Source organism: Centrocercus urophasianus, unplaced genomic scaffold (genome assembly GCF_019232065.1).
Source record: "Centrocercus urophasianus isolate 14NV4802_14NV808 unplaced genomic scaffold, USGS_Curo_1.0 seq_14, whole genome shotgun sequence".
Taxonomy (NCBI): Eukaryota; Metazoa; Chordata; class Aves; order Galliformes; family Phasianidae; genus Centrocercus; species Centrocercus urophasianus.
In genome coordinates this window covers 17,840,121-17,860,156 of record NW_024884586.1, presented here as the reverse complement: position 1 = coordinate 17,860,156, position 20,036 = coordinate 17,840,121, and the positions used below count along the sequence as shown (strand labels likewise).

The window sequence follows — 20,036 nt, the reverse complement described above, 5'->3', positions numbered from 1 at the left end:
CCTGCCATCACAAATTCCAAACAAGTAACGAGGCAGTTGCCATTTACACTTGTTCTTGAGGCCAAGACTCTTGCCCCCAGCTGAGGCATATGACAATTGCACATTTGTCTGCAGTCATAGAGAAGAAAACAAATTTAAGAACAGTCTTTTCATGAAGTATGAAGTCACAAACAACAGGGATTTCAGATTTTGGGCAGTCCTGTGTGGAGCTAGGAATAGGTATAGCTGATCCTTATGGGGCTCTTCTGCCTTGGAATAGAATCATGGAATATAGTATTGTGTTTGATCCTGGGTCATTTTCCACAGCTGTTGAAATCCAACCCCCTCCTGCTGTTAAGTCAATATCTTCAGAATTTCTTTTCTGTAACTGGCAGAGCAGATCAAGGTACCATGAACTTGTCTACTCCAGCTGCAAAGCCAGATCACTTCTGAACAGTTATTCCCATTTTTCCAAATCACACAATCATAAGTCCAATGTCCAAAAGACTTAATCGTCGTATGAACATGAACTCGTGACAGAAAATTATCTGCAGTTTTCACTTTCATGTGCATTATTTATCATTACTTTCTACTTACAAATTTCATCTGAAATGAGTAACTCTGCCAAGCTTGTCAGAGTATTAAATTGCATACATACATTGCAGATAGATTTTATCAACCCTCATTCTTTTATGCAGAACAAGCTGATGGAGACTTACCAGCAAACCAAAGATCTGTCCTGGGTTCTTCAGTTGCAATCACTTCTGCTAGGAAATTTATCTGACCCAGATAACTGCAAATAATATCAAATTAAAGAAACTGCTCTCATGATATTCCTTCTAGGTGGGGGGTGAGGAGGTCTAGCATCTAGAATGGCGATGGTGGTGATATAGAGCCACTTAGGACTTAAGCGTTCCAGCTAAAATCAAAAGAGAAATGACCCGCTTATTTGGCTGCTAAACATCTCCCTCTGAGAGGCTAAGTTACTGTGCTGCATTTATATCAGTATTTTAAGTACTAAAGTACTTAATTCCCACAATTAAGAACCCCAAAATTCAAAGCTTAAAGTAGTCTGGACACGATTTTCTTCTAGTTTCAATGGGGAAGGAACAAAGATGCCAGTGAAAGTTTGAGTTGACCTCCATGTGTCCTTTTATCCCCCAGCATGTGTAACCTTAATTCCTGTAAACCCTTAAGTTTTCAGATCTCACTTTCTCATAGCTAGTCCTTCAAGAAGCACCAGCACATCTCATTTTTTTCCTTTGACTCTCCTTCCCATAGCCAGTTGAAAACTATCAACCCATCCTCAAGATCACTTGATAAGATTCCTTTAAGATCTGTGATTTTGCACATATGCTTGGAAGCACACTAATTAAAAACAAACAAACAAACAAACAACCTAAGGAGGGAAACCTATTTTGTTATTCCAAGTGCAACAAGGAAGATAATCAAGTCCGCCACAGCTCTGAGAGGAGCCTCACTCTGTCTCATTCAGGAGACGAATGCTTTAGCAGCTTGGACTACAAAAGTAGCCTTTATAGTCATGAGACAAGTGGAATTTGTGTTTTTAATGAAACACAAGAGAGATGCAAATGAACTGGCCTTCCAACAGGTTCCATTTGATTCTAGTGGTAAGAAGAGTAGAGAGTGATCCAGTAGACCACAGCTTCTCTTGCAAAAAAAAAAGGCCTTATTTTTCATTAATTATTTTACAGTGTTAGTATTCTATTTTTTAGATTTCTAGACTGATAAATGAAGTGTAAGTTTCTGAAAAAACAAACTTCCACAGATAGAAAACTCTTTGCACTTCAGATCAAGGGATAAACATAATCAACCTTATTAAACCAACAAACCAAGTTTATTTATAGAAGTCTGTACAATTGTAATGAACTATATGCTAGGACACCAATGAAACAGAGCAAACAAGTCTCTCCCTAATGAGTGGGAGATATAGTCACTCACCTTTACATGCACTTAAAGGAAAAAAGATTACAGCTTTCATACACAGTTCTGTAACTATTCAGAGTACTTTCTTGATGTATTCTCAATGTAAGAGGTTTGCATGATAATTTACTGTTTCCTCTCTCTCTCTCTCAAAAAAAAAAAAAAAAAAAAAGAAAAAAGAAAACCAAAACAAACAAACAAAAACAAAAACCAATCCAGTATTTCAGCAGAATCCAGAGACTTTAAGAGGGTAGGTGGCAGTTCGATAGTTGCAGATAAACAGGACACTGTCCATCATTCAGTTCTGCATTCTAAACTCACTGCATCTCCCATTTTGGTCATCTCCACTAGAAGTTTCTTGCAACACTGTATAGGTCTTGACATTTTTACTGCAGTACAGCCTACTCACATTAGCACCGAGTGCGGACACTTGCTAATACCCATGAGTCAAAGGCAAGCACGTTAAAAATACTGAATTTGAATTAACTCGACCTCCAGAGACCACTTTCCATTGAACCCAAGCGCTGAGGCACTGCCATGTGAAAATCAAGTTTTGGGCTGCTTGATTTTGCAATTATTTCTGCAAAGCATTGGAGAGCGATTATTTTGAAAACTGGCTACTGCAAAATAAGTTTTGATTTTCTTTTTATTACAAATCGTTAACATCATTGAAGCTGTTGAAAAAACAAAATCATATCAAATGCATATCTACACAGTGAATTACGATGTCTCCTATGAAGTTATTGTGGTAGATTCCATAAATCCACTCTTAAAAAAGTTAAAAGTACATATATGTGAGAGCCTACAACAACTCCAGAGAAGCTGCTAGAAAAGGCCATCAAATAAAGCAGTCTATGATTACATATTTACAGAATAATCCATTTGTCCTAGAATTATGGACTATTCAGTAAATAAGTACTGAAATATCCCTAATTATTTCTTTACATGGTAGATTATAGCTGCTTCATATGTTGATTTTCTTTTTATACACAGTTCATAGTATCAATCTGCACACAATTACATGATGTTTCTTTAAAGCTACCATTAAAAAGGAATAAGAGAAAGTTAAATAAGAACTAGATTAAAGTTTCATTAAGAATCCAACAAGAAGGTAGTATCACACACAGGTTTAAACATAACCAGAGTATGATGTCAGAAAAATAGTAATGCTCTGACACAAAGAGAGCATCAGCATTTTCCCTCTTTGGGGTCCCCAGAAACATTCCTATCCAGTTCAGTGCTTAAATTAGCATATACGTACTGGCCTGGGTAGGAACAAGCACGTGCTTCCACGATTACCTGAACGAGGGCCTCTAACCTTTTAGATTTCTAATTCTCTTTTAATTTAGTTCTTAGCTCCATATATTCAGTTGCATCTTGTTTGGAAAAGCTCTTTGTTAAATGTAACTTATTTACACTTCGATTTTTTTTTTTTTTTTAAAACACCTGAGTGATAATTGAGCTGTCATCTTGTGTCCAGTCAAATATTCCATAAAGCCATACAATTCTTGTGCTAGTGTTGCACTTCACTTGTACCAGATCTCTTAAGAAAAATATGCATCAGCTACCTCTCACATATTACCTGCTGACCTTTCTACTGTGTCCTTACTGCGTCCTTCCCCTTTCACACAAAGTGATTTTATTTCTTAATCTTTTATGTTTGTTTCATAGAAGCCCAGTTTATATGGTTCACAAGGCAAGAAACAAATGTGAGCTAGACCCCAATGAAGACGTGATGACTCAACAGATACATGATACTGGAGGCTGGGAGAAAAAATAAAGCCCAACCAATGAGCACCCCAGGGACACCCCAGAAAGAGCTACTTCACTAAGTAAAGCTGGAGACTCCGGATGTGCTACAGATGACAAGTCCAACATCAAGAGCCGTGTACCTCTCTCATCAATTAAGCGTAAATAAAGAAGAGAACATGAAGTTAAACAGCTATATCAGCCAAGCCGTTTTAGTAAGAAGAATCACATTTAATGAGTTTCTTTCTTGCAATTTCAGATGCTCAAGTACAGCTGGTAGAAATTCAAAACAGCCGTAAAGAACTGTGACAGACTGATACAAATAGTACTGCAGCTTAAAAATGATAAAAAAAACACCTGAAAAAAAGTCACACAACCCTCCCAAAAAAATTTACACTTTGAACCTAAGCCAGTTTTTGAAGATTCCCTTCTCCAAAGCTAGAATGAAGGAGGAGGAGGAAGAAGAAAGTGCAGGTGACCTTCCAGCCACAAAGGTCTTGCGCCAATGTTTATTCACCGTGCCTGTGGTGGTATGTAAGGGGAGATCACCAAGTGCTGATTCTGCAACCACCAAAAGAGATCCCTACAGAAATCCACACCTCAGGCTAATACTGAACACAGAGTGGACCAACGAGCTGCATCAACAAAATAAAAACAGAACTCAAACTAAAAGAAATGGGAAGACCCCAAATAGCACAGATCCACATTTGTGAGGGGGGCAGGAAGAAAGGGCAAGAAGGGAGGTCTATACAGTAAATAGTTGAATGGTTTATGTTACAGATGACTGGCAGTTTTAAAGAGTCTCTTCCCAGCTCCATTGCTGCTCCAACCCAGAAGGGAGAACTGAAAGGGGAAGAAGAAAAGGTAGGACATCATCATGGAGCATGCAGGATCAGAAGCAGCAGAGCGGGCATGCTCAAATAAGCCCCCGCCTCTTTTTGTAGTCCTCCAAATTCAATGATCTCCGAGGAGCACCATCTTTTGCTGGTGGAGCCTTGGAGGTGATAGCCAGTGCCTTTGATTCTGTTGGGGACAAGGGAAGAGTGAGGACCAAAATACAAGAGAAACAAAACAAAACAAAACAAAACAGAATTTTACTACTTGTTTTTGCTAACAAAAACCACCACCAAAGCGTATTTGGCTTTTCTGGAATACATCAGGTTAAAAATTAAGAATACAGCCATCTTACTGCTTATCTTCAAAGATAAAGCACATGCAATTTGGCTTTAACGTCATCTGCAATAGCAAAGACAGCAAACAGCAACTTTATAGAACAGCAGGTTCATAAATCAATACTTTTTTCCACAGAGTGCATATGCAGGTTATGGAACAGGACAGTACGGGCTTATCAGGCTTCAAAAAGTGACTCCACAAATTCATAGAGCAAGTATAAAGGTAGATATCATGATTTATTAAATACAACATTCACATCTGTTCCTCAAGAACTATGTGAGACACAAACACTGTAGATTAGAAGAATGAATCAGAAAACTCTCATATTACCTCCTTTTCTTTGTAGATGGAACAAGGACATACATACTTTCAGTGCAACACAGTACACCTCTTCCTCAGCAAATATCACTAGCACATGTTCACACTTCCTCAATGTGAGACACTTCACAAGAAGACAAACACAGAGTGCTTGCTCTCATTTTCAAAAGCCCATGACTGACTCTGAAAGAACTGTTCTGGAAGAAGTGAGCTCTTCTATCATATCCCTCTACAATCGTACCAAACAGCAATCATTGCCCCAGACTCAACTGAAACACTTACCAGAACTGGGAACCTGAAGATCAATCTTTACATCGAAGTCATGGACTTTGAAAAGATCTTCTGAGAGGTCACTGGCTGATTTAGAGTTCACATCTTTATCCTTCCCTTGACCCTGAAAGAAGAATATGTAAATATCCAACCCACATCTGTACAGACAAAGGTCAGAGATAAGAATACTTTTTCCCTTCACTTAATCACAAACATATTTAGTTCAGCTGTTATTGCTAAACAAAGTTAACTTTATTTCTCCACGGCAGAAAAAGCTGTTCTTTTTCTACAATAATGCTTCACACAATACTTATTTCTAGAACTGAAAAATGCCTATTTAGTTTTAGTCATAAGCTTCTAGAGCAAAATGGTGACAGTGGGAGGAAACATAACAGAAGCAAAATGGGAAACTTGCCTTACTCATGTCCTTTGGAGCATCTGGTAATACACCAGATCCATATTTTGCATTTAGCTGGGCAAGAATAGCAGCCTGGACAGCAGGATCTCGGGACTGCAGGGGAAAATAAAACACTGCATTTAAATTGGTGGCCATTTTTTTTTTTTAAAGACAATGCTCACGCTCATTCATACAAAACCAACAGAGAATGGGGATCAGTTAGTCTGATCTTCAGGATTTCGAAGACAATTAAAGTCATTCTGATAGCTATGTAATGCATTAAACTAAAAGTTATCCGTCAGAAAGTCCTTCTTTAAGATTACACTATCTTTTTTGTTGTTGTGATTTGCTCCTGTGACTAGACTTAACACTACCCTCAGATGTACTTGCTTTTATCTTTCAGTTCTGGCTAAAATACTGCACTAGAGAAGAAACTGTTACAAGACTATTTTCTTTACATGATAATGATTGTCTAGTATAACAATTTTACTCAATTATGATTCTACCTTTCAATAAATAATCATTTAATAAATAATCATTTAGCTCAATTTCCACAATAAAATCCCTTTTCTGCTTTGCTAATCTGTGGAGACTGACAGTGCCAACTTTACCTGAGAGAAAAAAAAAGTAATTTAAAAAATGGTACTGGTGGCATTTCAGAATAGGCTTCAAAGTTTTATCACTTACAGGTAAGAGGTGATCCTCCAGCTTCATTATCCATCACTTATGTATCTATAGATGGCAGTAGCAGTTTTTGCCACTATCACAATGGAATTCTGTGTTAAACTGCTTTACATCACAGGCCCAAGTAGTCTGGGGCCCCCTTTCACAAATCTTTAAAGATGATCTCAACTAATTTGAAGCAAAACCAGCACCTAAAGTAAACTGCCTTCCTAAAGCTAACTAAATACACAGTATTTCTATGTGTTAGAATTCACTAAAAAAAATACACAGTTGCTTTTCCATGTGCCCACATAATTTACATCCTCTGTGTTGGGGGAGGGGGCACTTTTTTCCCCTTTTGGGGGAGAGTAAGGTTAGAATCTCAATTACATCTCATCCTGGCACCCGGTATTTTAATAGCAGATGGCACAGTTAGGCACAAGTACAAGCAACATTTTCCTTCCTACTCTCTCCATTGTATTGTTTTCTGCTGCTCTGCAAATTGCCCCAGATGAACTTCAACATTATACTTACATTAGACACTATTGTGGGCTTGCACTGCCGCCTAGTAAAGGGGTCCATTTGCTGGTTTTTCATGCTGTGACTTTCAGCCTGAACAAAAAAGGCACACCATTTTGCAGTTAGCTGCTTACATCCTTGTAAATCTTCCCACAGCACCCCAACCATGCACACACACACACACACACACCAGGTACACACAATACCAAGGTCATAGAAAAAACAGTATTACAGACAAGAAAGATTTTTTTAAACACCCACCGCCCCATATTTTACAAGTCAAAACTGCCCTTACTGAATACAACAGAAAACACCCACACAACAACCCTAAGGGTAACTGAGGCTTTAGCATTTGTTAAGAAGCTTAACTTTTCTTAAAAGTGTCACCACAGAGAATTCAATACTATTTTCTTCTTCAAAGTCTCCTTTCTGATATCTTTGCCTTATAAAACGTATTACATTACTACTACAGTCAGGAATCTCCTGACTGAATTGGTCAAAAGCAAAGCAATACACTTGAAAAAAATAAAATCGTATCACTTGCCTATTTAAAAGTTTTATAAAATCATTAAAAAAAGAGCAACTTCATCATGCAATTATCTTGCTCTGCATCATTTCATCTCTATATACACAGAAGTATTAATTTGGCATTATTTACCACAAGAGCCTTCTCAGACTCAACAATATTCCACTCTCTATTTCGTTGGTTGATGTAACTGCAGAAAAAGGGGAAAAAAAAAAAAGAAGGAAGGGATAAAGAAAAAGAAAATGACTGTCATTTATCAACTCTTACACAATAAAAAGCCTGTCAGCATTCTTGCATCTTCATCTGACCACCGATTACTCTTATTGGAATGCAACTGCTACCAGGGTTACATAAAGAGTTTCTGCTTTTGACATTTTTAACTGAATGACACATACAAGGAAGCGGAGGCGAATATCAGCAGGCAAATATTAGCAGAGCCATCACTATGCAATCCATACAACAAAGAAACAAAGACTTACAGTTAAAACACTGCTGATTTAATTGATTTCACCACTCTTCCTAAAATAGCATCAACCAAAATAGAGAAAGTGCCCAATATCAGTTTCCTACCTGATGGCAGAAATGTTTTTTGTTCGTTGACGATCCAGGGCCTCTGCTCTCTCCTCAAGTTCATTTAGCTGATCTTGAATCTGTTTGGCCTTATCTTGGTCCCCCAAGTCCTCTGCCATGGCCTTCAACCAAACAATAACTTATTAAGCACTACCTTTTTTTTTTTTTTTTAAACCACAGAACTAGTCAAAGAAATGAGGGATAGACCCAATAATGAGCCAGCAAACCCTATTCAATTCCAAATGTCCTAACCACATATAATGAGAACACAGCAGAGAGCTAAACTCCCCGTTGCAGCTTAAAACAAAACTGGATTTCTCATTCTGAAAAATTCTGTGAACTAAAGATTACTTAGGAATGCCAGACTCAGCACCAATAGGACCAGTCAGCTACTTGATTCAAGTTACATGATTTAAGCTACACGTTTGAGTAAGTTTTATCATTGCTATTTGACAGCTCAAGAAAAGACACTATTTCTGCAATTGTGAGTTGCCACTTGTTTTAGCAAGCTGGAGAGCAGAATGAAGAAAAACAGCTTATTATGCCATCTGGTGATAACAAAAAGGAATTGCACCCCTCTGCACCATAAAACTAACAATTTATATATTCACACTTAGTAAAAAGTGACGATCAAACACTGCAGTTCAGCAAAAGAACGTAGAACATATGATTAATATGAACTCTTAGGTTTTGTATGAAACGCAAATGTCCTGAGAAAGGGCTGTACCAAACAAAACAACTTTTTCTATCTGTCTTCTGAGATACTTAAGACAGTTTGTTTACTTGTCTTCTGAGCTTTGGCTTCTCAGCACTGTTAAATCTATGCATTTCAGGAAGTGTACATGTAAAGCCATTTGGTAGCAAGTAAATCTTTCAGCAATGTATTCTTTTCAACACAAACCACTGGCCATTATCAAAGTAAAAACTGTTACCCTCAAGCAAAAGGCAATTTAACACTAGTTTTGAAAACAACTGTCAAGTGTTACTAAGGAGTAGCTTACAAAAAATAAAAGGAAAACTAGTTTCTAAAGCTGAACAGCTTGAGAACTTCAAAGGACACAAAGAGAGACAGGTAGAATTGTTGCAATTGCCTTCAGTGAAAGAATGCAATAGCTTAAGCTGGGTTACTTAAGTATTCTGAACTCAGTAATGAATCTTGAGATCCACCTCTTAGCTGTATACTTAAAGTTGAGCTTTCAGCTGATTACTGCCAAAATCCAGAGGAGCTCCAGTTCTTCAAAATCAAAGACTGTACTAAGCTTGCAGGCATCGTCTCATCTCTCACCTTCTCCTTTAACAGCTGAGTTTTCTTCATAGCATAATTTGGAGGGGCTTTTCTGAACCTTTCCTTCTCTTTCACAATCTGTAAAACCAGAAGAAACAGCAAAGAAATGCAGGTATGCAATGTCTACTTTAATACTTGTACTCTAGAAGCAACAGATCAGAATCATCTAAGAAATTTACTTACTGCCACAATATTTTACTCATGCTCTTTCTCTGCTGCATTTTTTATTTTGTGACTTGGTAATGAGTTACAGTTCCATTCCCCTCACTTAACGACCTACAAAAGTCTCATGCTAATCACATTTGGTCAGTACGAAGCAAATAGTAGGCTGTAGGAACTGTAATAAATGCATCTATCACCACGCTGTGAGCTTTTTATAATTTGAGAGATACATTGCCATACTTTGATTAGGAGTTCAAAGCCCTGCAACACGAGTTGAAGAGGAGGTAACAAAGATGAAGTAAAGCAGAAACGTGAACCAAACAGCTGGATCACCAAGATACTCTATCCAGTTATAAAATCTCATTTTCTTTTTAGGAAGGTGATACCATGATCATTCTGCTTCTAAAGGCTAATCTGCTACTCCGCTTTTAAGTACTGCCATAGCCTCACAATAACATGCTGTTTACCTCCTCAATATCCTGATCGTTAAACTTGTAGTTGAGAGCTTCTTTGATGGACACTTCCTTCTTGTTTATCTCATCTAATGTGGGTAACTGCATCCCAGCAGAAAACATCTAAATGAAACAGAGAGTTCATTTTTCACTTAGAATACCAGCTGTAGAGGGCTGCTGAGAAGAAATTAAAGACTGGCAAACTTACCGCTTCCTTCCACTTCATAAACTCACTTTCAGTGAATTCCTGATTTGAGACAAACTCCAAACGAAACACACGCTGATCACTGCCATGCCTGCAAGAAGAAAAACGTAACACCCCTTTGTGAAGGTACAGAGCTGTAATCTTATACTAGTTGGTAATAAACTGACTCATAAAACCCCAGAACAGACACTTAAGGCTACTCTTCTGGCTCACATACTATTTATTCCTAATTTTAGTAAGATCAGCCACAGCTCAGGAGCTTCAGTCAGCTACTAGTACCAACAAATAGTGCAAAAGAATACTTGATGACATGTCTGTAGGGAACAGTAGTATCCTCAGTAGAAAAGGGAAACAGACTTATCTCACACCTTAACTTCAAATCCCCTATTTGGTGACCCATGGCATGATGTTGGGAAACAAAGTTCTTTCACATTTGGACCGGTAGAAGTAATCTGTAAGTAGTACTGAACTGTACCAAACGCAGAAGCCAGCTGCAGTTTAATTTCTCATTCACTGGTTAGTCAAGAGCCAGTAAGCCTTAAAGATCACATTCTGTGGAGACCTGCTACTAACCACTCCTAAAATTAGTTGCCATCATGTATGTTTCAATCAAAACACAGAGTTCTCTCCTGAAGTAGCATAAGCAGCTATTGTATATCACAGTGGATGCAGATAAAACCTATTTTTTTCTGCTGTTACTGCATATTTTCACCCACATCTATTCTCCACATACTTTCCCATTTCTTCCAAATGATTAATTTCTTCTTGACCTATCTCACCAGGATGTTTTATAATGTAACTGTTAACCTTCACCTGATCCTAGAAGGGCTGTAAAGACAAGCGAGAAATCTAAAACTATATTCAACTTCTTCCCTCCAAATTACTGTTTATGCTGTAACACATAACCAGACCTCATCACTCATGCCTTTAATACACTTGATTATCTCAACACTTGACTAAAGCAATTGTCGAAAAAAAAAAAAAAAATACAGAAAGGCTCTCATCATCCCTCTGCAAGAAACATTACGTGATATAAAAACAACTTTGATCCAGGAACTGATGAGGATTATTTTTGTATCTCACCGCAACTGCAGTCCTTTGTTTGTCCGGGTACCACCGAGTTGGTAAACCTTTGCAGTCTCTACCACACCAGTTATTTCAGCAACCTGCACACAAAAGAAACAAAAGAATGAATGCAAACGAATGTGTTCGTGTGTGTGTTCCTCTAACATACCTGGGCACGTTTAAGTCTTTTCACTAGATATCAAAAACCTTAGTCTCATTAACAATTCTAACCAGACCAAAGCAAGCAGGACTCTTCAGCAGCCATTATCAGGTACTGAATTCATTGCACCACGCATCACCTTCAAATTGGCAAGAAGGATTTTTTGGTTGCTGTTATCTTCTTAGTCTACCTCCAAGCCAAATGATGCATTTCCTTTCCTATTTTCCCTTACATTAAATTAAACTAGGGTTAATTGAATTTCCCAAATGACACCATAGCTATCCACACACTAAACACAGCCTCCTCTGGGACCATTTTAATGCAATTTTAGACAGTATTATTACACCCTATGGTTGTAGTTACAGCAACGATAGAAATACGTGTTCAAAATCATCTTCTCTTCTAAAGCACATTGCTGTTGAAATGTGAGAACTGAGATCATGCAGTAACTGGGGAACATTTCCAGAAGAAGGAGCAACTCTTACTCATCCTTACTCTGTCAGAGTACCCTGAACTCAGGTTTCTTACACAAGTGAAGAGACAAGACAGCAAGAACAGGCTTCATTAGTGCTCCTTCCCTCGTGTAATACACACACACATCACACACATACACTGTATATATACATACATACATCTACACATCTGTATGTATCATGTCATCAGCCAGCTTGATTTAAAGGCCAATAACTGTTTCCACATCTTCACCTACCTGAACACACAGGTATTTACCTTAAAAGTATTTTTCTCCATTTCTTTGGCAGCAACTACATTTTCTGGCTAGAAAATACCTTTTTACATTAATCACCCTAATCATAGATTCCTCAGAAGTACTAAGCTGCAAATACTGTATTACAGCACTACAAAAAGAGCTAAAACCCTTGGAACTAAACTCACCCGATAAACAGGTTTGCTGTTATGATTTCCAATGCCAATACGGACAAAGCAACCAGTGACTGTCTTGGCAAAGAAAGGCATATGACACCAGCGTTCCAGCTTGTGCCGCGATAACCGTACTCGGTTCAGTTCTTCAGGCAAAGACACTGGCTGAGATTTAGGAGGAATTTCCTCTTTCCTGAAGTGGGAAAGATGAGAAGGAAAGTGAACAAAATAAAAGATATAATTATCAGAGCAAGGCGCAGTAGAAGTTCCAAATATTTAAATTACTAGTAAAAAGAAAAGAAGGTTAATATACTAGTTGACCGTAGATACGTAAATTTAACATTCATGAGAAAGGTGTAATGCAACTGACTAATGTTACCCATTATCTTTGCTACCACAAAGCAGAAAGACTTGTGCACCAAGCCAGCACATCTTTCTCCCTGGCTAATATGCAAAGGTTCTGCAGCAGCTGAACTACAGGACTAAAATCTAAACTGTGTAAATTGGGATTAGGATAACACCTAGACACACTCATCTGTCCCCACATAATTCTCTAAAACAGATCTACCTAACGTGATTACCTGTGTTTTTCATCACACAATAATCGTAGTCCTATGTTTACTACTTACTCTTCTTCTTCATCCGAGGATGAGGATCTGGATGAGCGATCACTTTTCTCACTAGACTTATCATCCTCTTCCTCCTCTTCATCATCAGAGTATACTTCACTAGTTTTTAATGGCTGTTTTTTTGCAAGCAATTCAGCTGGAGGAGAGAGAAAAAAAGCAAGCCGTGTTTTGTTTTGTTTTTCCAATCAAGCTTATTTTTTTTTGTGCTGAAATCTCATTGTTAAAAAAAAAAAAAAAAAACACTAAAAAAACCCAGCATAACTGGAAAGCTGTTATCTTTATATTAGATACAAGTACCACATGCTTAAATCTACTAGCAAACTAAACACTCCATTGTATATATTCAAACTGAGAAATCAAAGTAATTTAATTGCCAACTTAGATCTCCATTGTAGTTATCTTCAGCTTCCCTACTGGACTGCATATAGCCATAGCAGATAAGCATAACAACTGGATATACAAGTTAAAACTATCACAGTCAGACAATTTATTCTTATTTTGCATGGAAAATAAAAATCTGACGTGTTGGAGTTTGGAGCCACAATTAAAACCCACCAGAAAAACAAAAAAGTAATGCATTAAAAGTCCGTGACAAGAAGGACAAGATGACTTGCCAGTGAACAAACTAGCAAATGCAGACAAGATAGCACAAGTACAATAAACACGGTTTGGATGATTCAGAGATGAAGTAACGGACTCAAATACATGAATTAGACATTACTTAGTAAGTGGTATTCAGTAAAATATCAGGGAAGTTTGCTGTGTTTTCAGATCATTCCTTATGGGGGAGTAGAAATATAAAGAGTTAAGAAGTATCAAATAATTTTCTAGGTCATTATACTGGTCAAAAGACCAAGGAAGATGCAGACAGATCATTCATCCAAAGCGTAGGACCGCTGCGTTAATTAGAAACAGGCAGAAGCACTCGCAGAAAGCAAAAAAAGCACAGAACAAACAAAGCCTTCATACCTGTTCTGTTCTTCCTTTTCTCTCTTTCTGCTTTTAGTTCCTCCATTGCCTGAGATTTCTTGTCTAATTTCTCATCCCGCTTTGATCGTCGCTCTTTGTTATGTGACGTGACCTAAAAATATGCACAGAAATCCCTTAGCACTGGGGAGCAATTCATGAACTAAAATGAAAACAATGGTTTGCAGACCAAAAACTCTTCAAATGGAAAATATTAACAAATTCAATTTTAAAATCATCAGGTGGTGTGGTTTTTTTTTTTTGTTTGTTTGGTTGATTTTTTTTAAGTTTGTCCTTTCATAATCTAGGGAAGGGTAAATATACAAAAATAAAGGATTTTTGTACTTTGTATCAAGAACGATTAACACATTTATTCTTCAGCATTTCTGCCATCAATCTCAAGCTCCACATTAAGAAGATAAAAAAAGACTAGAGAAATAAAACTGAACTAAAATTCTGTAACTAACAAGTCATGAAGGAAAAAAAAGGGATAAATATTAATCTCAAAGACTACTTCTCAGGCCAAAACACTCGTTTTCCTTCAGCAGCAAGGAGAGCTGATAAATTACTAAAATCAGATATAAAGTGTAAAGTCTGCAATAGGAATACAAATCCAAAATGCTGGAAGTCTTCTAATTCTTACTAAGGTTCTAACTAGAATTAGAATGCAGTTTATGTAACAAGTGGTCATTGAAAGTAAGTCAGGCGTTTCTGGAAGGCTACACTTTTATGTACATGTATGTATGCATGCACTAGCACACTCTACATATGGATCTACATACATATTATATATGGACAATATGTGTAAGTACATTCATATGCAAGTACATATGTGGAACTGAGAGGGGCGTGGGGAATGAGACTCAACCAATTTCACGTGGGCCTGAGGGAAAAATTCATCTCACCCAACTTAATGTAGGTGGTAAACATCTATTTCACTAGAAAAAGAATGTAGGCTGAACTGCCCCCTCTGAATACATCCTTCTGCACAGAGGAGGCAAGAAACTACAAGAGTAAACAAACAACGATTCACAGATGGCGTTAAGCAAGATTAATTTCATCACATTCTGGGAAGCTAACTGCCCAGACTTCTAAATTAAAGGCAGGCTCTCAACCTAACAATTCAGCCATCTGAAACTATAATTCAGTTACACAGGCTTCACTCACACACACAAGAAATGGCATTGCCCTCTTTCTCCTGGAGATACGAAAAAGAAAAAAACAAACAAAAAAACAACTTGTGTTTCTCCTAGAATTCAAGCTATTCCTTCACACAATGTAAAAAGCTGAGTAGTTTCTGGCTCTCTCAAACTTTAATTTGTAAGAAGGCAGCATATAAGAATTCCAGACTGAATGACAAGCCTTGTCACAGGAACTCTATGTGTAGCCACAACTCGTTCTTTATTTTGCATTTTTCATTGAAAGGAGTTATCAGTGCACCCCTCAGCAAAGATGTCAGTCTCTTTTTAAATGAACTTGAAAGGGTAAAGATAGCTTAAGCATTGAAATGAACCAAATCCTGACCTGCTTACTGTGCTGTTTGACATTTTTAAGGGAAAAATGTCAGGGGCAGGGAGAAACAGCATCCCATCTCCTGTTGCCAAGGAAAAAAGAATCAGTTACTAAGATACATTTCATTTCCTACCTGGGATTCTTGGATCTGTGTGAGTTTTTTCTTCTCCTGCTCTTCCTCTTGCTTTTTCTTTTTCTCCTTCTTTTCTTTCTTTTTTGCCGTTTTCAGTTTTTTCTTGATTTCAAATCTATTACATATTTGAAAGAAAGAGCGCATGAAAGAATGCTCCCTTCTCAAGTGAGCCAAGTACCATTACATTGCTATCTCAGTTTAAGTGGTCAGTAAACTTCAAGAAACGTTTGCACTGCTTGGCCTAAGATAATTAACCCCTTAACTCTGCCCCACAACACTGGTGGGTCTTGCTCCCCTCCCATCCTCTCTTCCCCAAGAAAAATAAGACAAGGAGAAGCTGAGCACAATAAAGTTCAGGCTTACAGAAGATGAGAGCTACCTAAAGGGGTGGGGAGACCACATACTAATAGTTTCTCCCAAGAACCCTACCCTTATGTCAGCTTAATCTTTGCCAGAATAGCGACCATTGCGTGCTGCCTTCAGCTGTAAAAATAAATTGGCTTTTACACATAACTTGAACCTTAACAGCAAAAAAACTTGGTTCTTTTAAGCCACCACCATGCTAACTTCTTCCTGCTGAAACTCAGCCCGTCTACCTGAACTCACGTCTGTAAGAAAGAGAAGTCACAGCAAGTCACCTGCTACAGCACATTCCATCAGACGCAGGCATTTTTTGATTCACCGCTTCTATTTTGACCTTCCCTAAACACATTATCCTGAAATCTCATTTTTAGCCACCGTGCTCAGAAAAGTCAATTCTGCTGGAACCATCCTGTGGCAGATTCCACTGCAGCACACACTGGTCACTGCTTTAGCAAAGTGTGCATGTGGATTAATAAGCAAAAGCTTACAGCAACTGAAATTTAAAATGCTTTATCCATATGGCACATTTCACCTTTAAAACAAAGCATAACACAGTGGACACAGGCATTGTGTCACATGCCCTGTTTGCTGTCAACTCCAAAGATTTAGCAAAAGATACAGACAACATTCTGAACAATTCAACTTACCACAAGAAGTTAAGTAACTATCCCTCCCACAACCACCTCTTAGCTCTACCTGCCAACCCCTTCCACTGAACAGGACAAACTCGTTTAAGATTGTATCAGAAACTCGAGCTTAAATTCTTTTGCTAGTTTGTATCAAGTATTTTCATGTGATTACTTAAAAAGAAAGATATTCAGTTATAAAAAAAAACAAACTATGAATTAAATCCAGAAAAATGGTGGCCTTCTACCTGATCTAAGCCTAACCTTTCTCCCATTTTGATCTGTTTGAGGAGGGTAGTGGACAAGAAAAGACACAGCAAGTAGTATTAAGAAGCACATTCAGTCAGTGCTCTAGGATAACTAGATAGCTGATTGTATTGATTTGATTCACACGATAGTGTCCGTCCTCTAGAGGAATTTCTCAGCAAACAATAGAAGAGTCACTGAATAGGGAAGAAAATGAAGAAAACGTGCCCCACATACACCAAATCTTTTGTTACATAGGTGGAGAAAACAAGTGAACAACCTACAAGGAAGCTGCCTGACAGTAAAGCATTACAGCAACGAATAACACCAGAACAGCTAAGGCAGAAATCCACAAATGAACCCTGGAAAATGACACGTCCAAAACCACTCGTCTATATCTCAACGCCCCTCCCTTCTACTAAACCCCCAACAAGCTTTATACCCACAGAGGCAACCTGTAGTTCTGCTCTGTGCTTCACTATTGCTTTTTGAAAAAACTGACGAAGCTCTATGGAACTTTATTCTTTCTCATTTTCTAAAGTAGCAGCATATGACAGTCAGTACAGGAAAGACATATGAGGAAGTAATCCTAATGGCTGTCATCTATGCTTAAAGCAGCACACAGGGATAACCGCACACATTCAGCAGCTATGAAACTTGCAGAAACCAACCTTTTTCAAGAACACGCAAATTTCTGCTGTATGCTTTAAACAAGCTTTAAGGACAATTCACACAAAAATCTGTCATGAAACTTAACCTGCTTTAGAGTGCTAAATGCCTAGACTTCAGACATGAGAGCACAGTCGACGCAGCCTCCACACAGAAAAGTCCAAATTAAGAATACAGAAAAAATATCCGTAAAGAAAGATCAAGCTGGAGAATATTAATCTTAAAGCACTGGAACACTTTGATCTCAGTTTCCTATACAATGGTATCTATGAAAAAATAACAGAGGGAATAACAATTTCATGGGAACACACAGAAGGGTTCTCTGCTTTTCAGTTTGACACTATGCAAGAGTTAGACTTAATTACTTGCAATCTGCTGGACTGTCTAGCTATTCCCTCTTCTCATTTTTTTAAAATTATTATTATCCAGTGTTTTAAACAAACAACGTAAGTTACCTGCAAGTCACAGAAACAGCAACTTAAAGTTCCATAACGTTTACTCATATAAATGAGAAAATAAACAGTTCACACAATATGAAATATGTAGGATATGTTATACATCACTGTTTATGTGTAGGATTTAATTTCAACAGTCTAACTGAACGGTGCATTGCAGAGGATTTAACTCAGTGCTGTTTATACAACAGCCTGTATAAACATGCTATCAAATATCAACAGTCTAAATTTACCTTCTCTTTAGCACTTCTCTCTTCTCTATCCGATTAAACAGCTCCTGTTCTCTCTCCTTTTCTGTCATTTGTTCCAGTCGAGCCCGGTCTTCTTCATCTCCCATAAGGTCTTCTCCATAGCCATCATGGAATTCCTCATCTTCAGATGAAGAATCTGAATCTGAGCTAGATGAGGAGCTGTTGCTTTCCGAGTCAGACACTTCTCCTAAAACAAAATCACAAGGCAGTAAAATTCAGCTGGGGCAAAGCCCAACCACTTCAATGTAGCGTGTTAGCAGAGGGCATATATATGAAAAGTCTGCATGTAATAAAACCAAAACCCACTAAGTATTTTAATATAGGAAGATGCACATACTGCAAAAAATGAGGAAACAAGTAGCACTGTGTATGAACAAGATGCATCATAGGTAAAATTCTTTGCAGAACAAGAAAATCTTAGGAGCCCTTTCGATTAGTGTTTGGGTCTTACGGTTAGATTTCTATGCCTACATGCTTACATTACTTGGAAGTTTCCTAAACATCCATAACACCTGTGTGTGTTCACACCTCAAATGCCACTATGAGCCACTATCAATATTCCTTATTACAGCAAGTGAAGTAACCAAAAATGGTCACTCGAAGACTGCAACTGTAGGCACTGCTACATCACAAGACGGAATTAAAGCACACTACCCTTGGAACTGTCAAAGTCGCAAAGCAAGCTGCATTACAGCAATAAGTACCCTCAATTACACCTGGGCTTAGGGAACAGCTGAATCCCCAACAATACTGGGTAACACTACCTTTGAACTTGATCCAGTGCTGTGACTATCTCATCTAATCAATCACATTACACCAAAATCCAAAAGCAAACAGATACTAGAATTCTTTATTCCAGCGTCAGCCAACCCTCAGTATTCCTGGAAATTTCCAGCTTCACAACCTTACTAACTTACAAGCCTTGGTTTGTATGTGCTTATAGGTACAGGTTCTGTCACTTCATGCTTTGGACTGTCTCCACAATGCTTAACGTACCTAAATCTGTAAGTTTCTTCAAATGCTTTCTTAACTTTGACTTTTAGTATTAACTGAAGTTGTAACTAATCACCTGCAAATCTTCACAGAGATGACAAAAACAGGAAAGAACACAAGAAGTCTGCCCAGTGTAGAAACAGTCAGTAGTAAAGTTAAAAAAAAAAAAACAAAAAACAACAACAAAAAAAAACCTGACAAAGTTAAGAATTAAAATTGTGACTAATTTAAGTGTAAATGTGCAAAACATCTGATTCAGGGCAAACACATAAGATAAGCTTCTGCTTGCATTACAGAATCATGGAATTGTAGGAGTTGGAAGGGACCTCTACAGATCATTGAATCCAACCCTTTGATAAAGCAGGCTCCCTACAGCAGTTCCACAGGTAGGTGTCCAGACACATCTTGAATATCTCCAAAAAAGGAGACTGAGCAACCTCTCTGGGCAGCCCATTCCAGTGCTCCATCACTCTCACAGTAAAAAAGTTCCTCCTTAATTATTTATTGTTACATTCATTCTCTTTATTGTCACAATAATTCTGTGAAGGCAAAATACACCAACTGGAATAAAAGTAAATGCTACCCAAACTACAGATGGAAGGAAGAAGGGTGCTTTCCAGAAGAAAGTCAAATAATTATGTCATACATTCTCCAACTGAAGCAATATTGAGTGGTGCATTTCCAGTGGAATGCCTACAGCCACGCCATGTTGAATTACAGTAAAAACACATTATAAATACAAATTGCCTGAAACTATGGCAAGTTGAAGCCACTCGGTCTGCCAGTAACATAGAAAAAAGCTCTCTCAAGTAGTCTTTAACATCACCATTTAGCTTTACTTTACAGTATACCCAAAGATGCAACTTCACTTGGCATT

General features: G+C 37.9%; 1 protein-coding gene across 1 annotated transcript in view; it reads right to left on the bottom strand.

Annotated features, from left to right (window-relative positions):
* Positions 1–1,818: 1,818 nt before the first annotated feature.
* RTF1 (RTF1 homolog, Paf1/RNA polymerase II complex component) overlaps positions 1,819–20,036 on the bottom strand; it is a 28,573-nt gene continuing 10,355 nt past the window's right edge. Inside the window, exons 4-18 of the mRNA XM_042814477.1 lie at positions 18,149–18,353; positions 15,557–15,671; positions 13,915–14,026; positions 12,946–13,081; positions 12,332–12,509; positions 11,296–11,378; positions 10,216–10,303; positions 10,023–10,130; positions 9,394–9,471; positions 8,109–8,230; positions 7,671–7,728; positions 7,028–7,105; positions 5,849–5,944; positions 5,446–5,557; positions 1,819–4,695 (exon numbers count right to left, since the gene is read on the bottom strand). Of these exons, the coding sequence (XP_042670411.1) occupies positions 4,589–4,695; positions 5,446–5,557; positions 5,849–5,944; positions 7,028–7,105; positions 7,671–7,728; positions 8,109–8,230; positions 9,394–9,471; positions 10,023–10,130; positions 10,216–10,303; positions 11,296–11,378; positions 12,332–12,509; positions 12,946–13,081; positions 13,915–14,026; positions 15,557–15,671; positions 18,149–18,353 (1,676 nt within the window). The 3' untranslated portion in view covers positions 1,819–4,588. The remainder of the gene's footprint in view (positions 4,696–5,445; positions 5,558–5,848; positions 5,945–7,027; positions 7,106–7,670; positions 7,729–8,108; positions 8,231–9,393; positions 9,472–10,022; positions 10,131–10,215; positions 10,304–11,295; positions 11,379–12,331; positions 12,510–12,945; positions 13,082–13,914; positions 14,027–15,556; positions 15,672–18,148; positions 18,354–20,036) is intronic.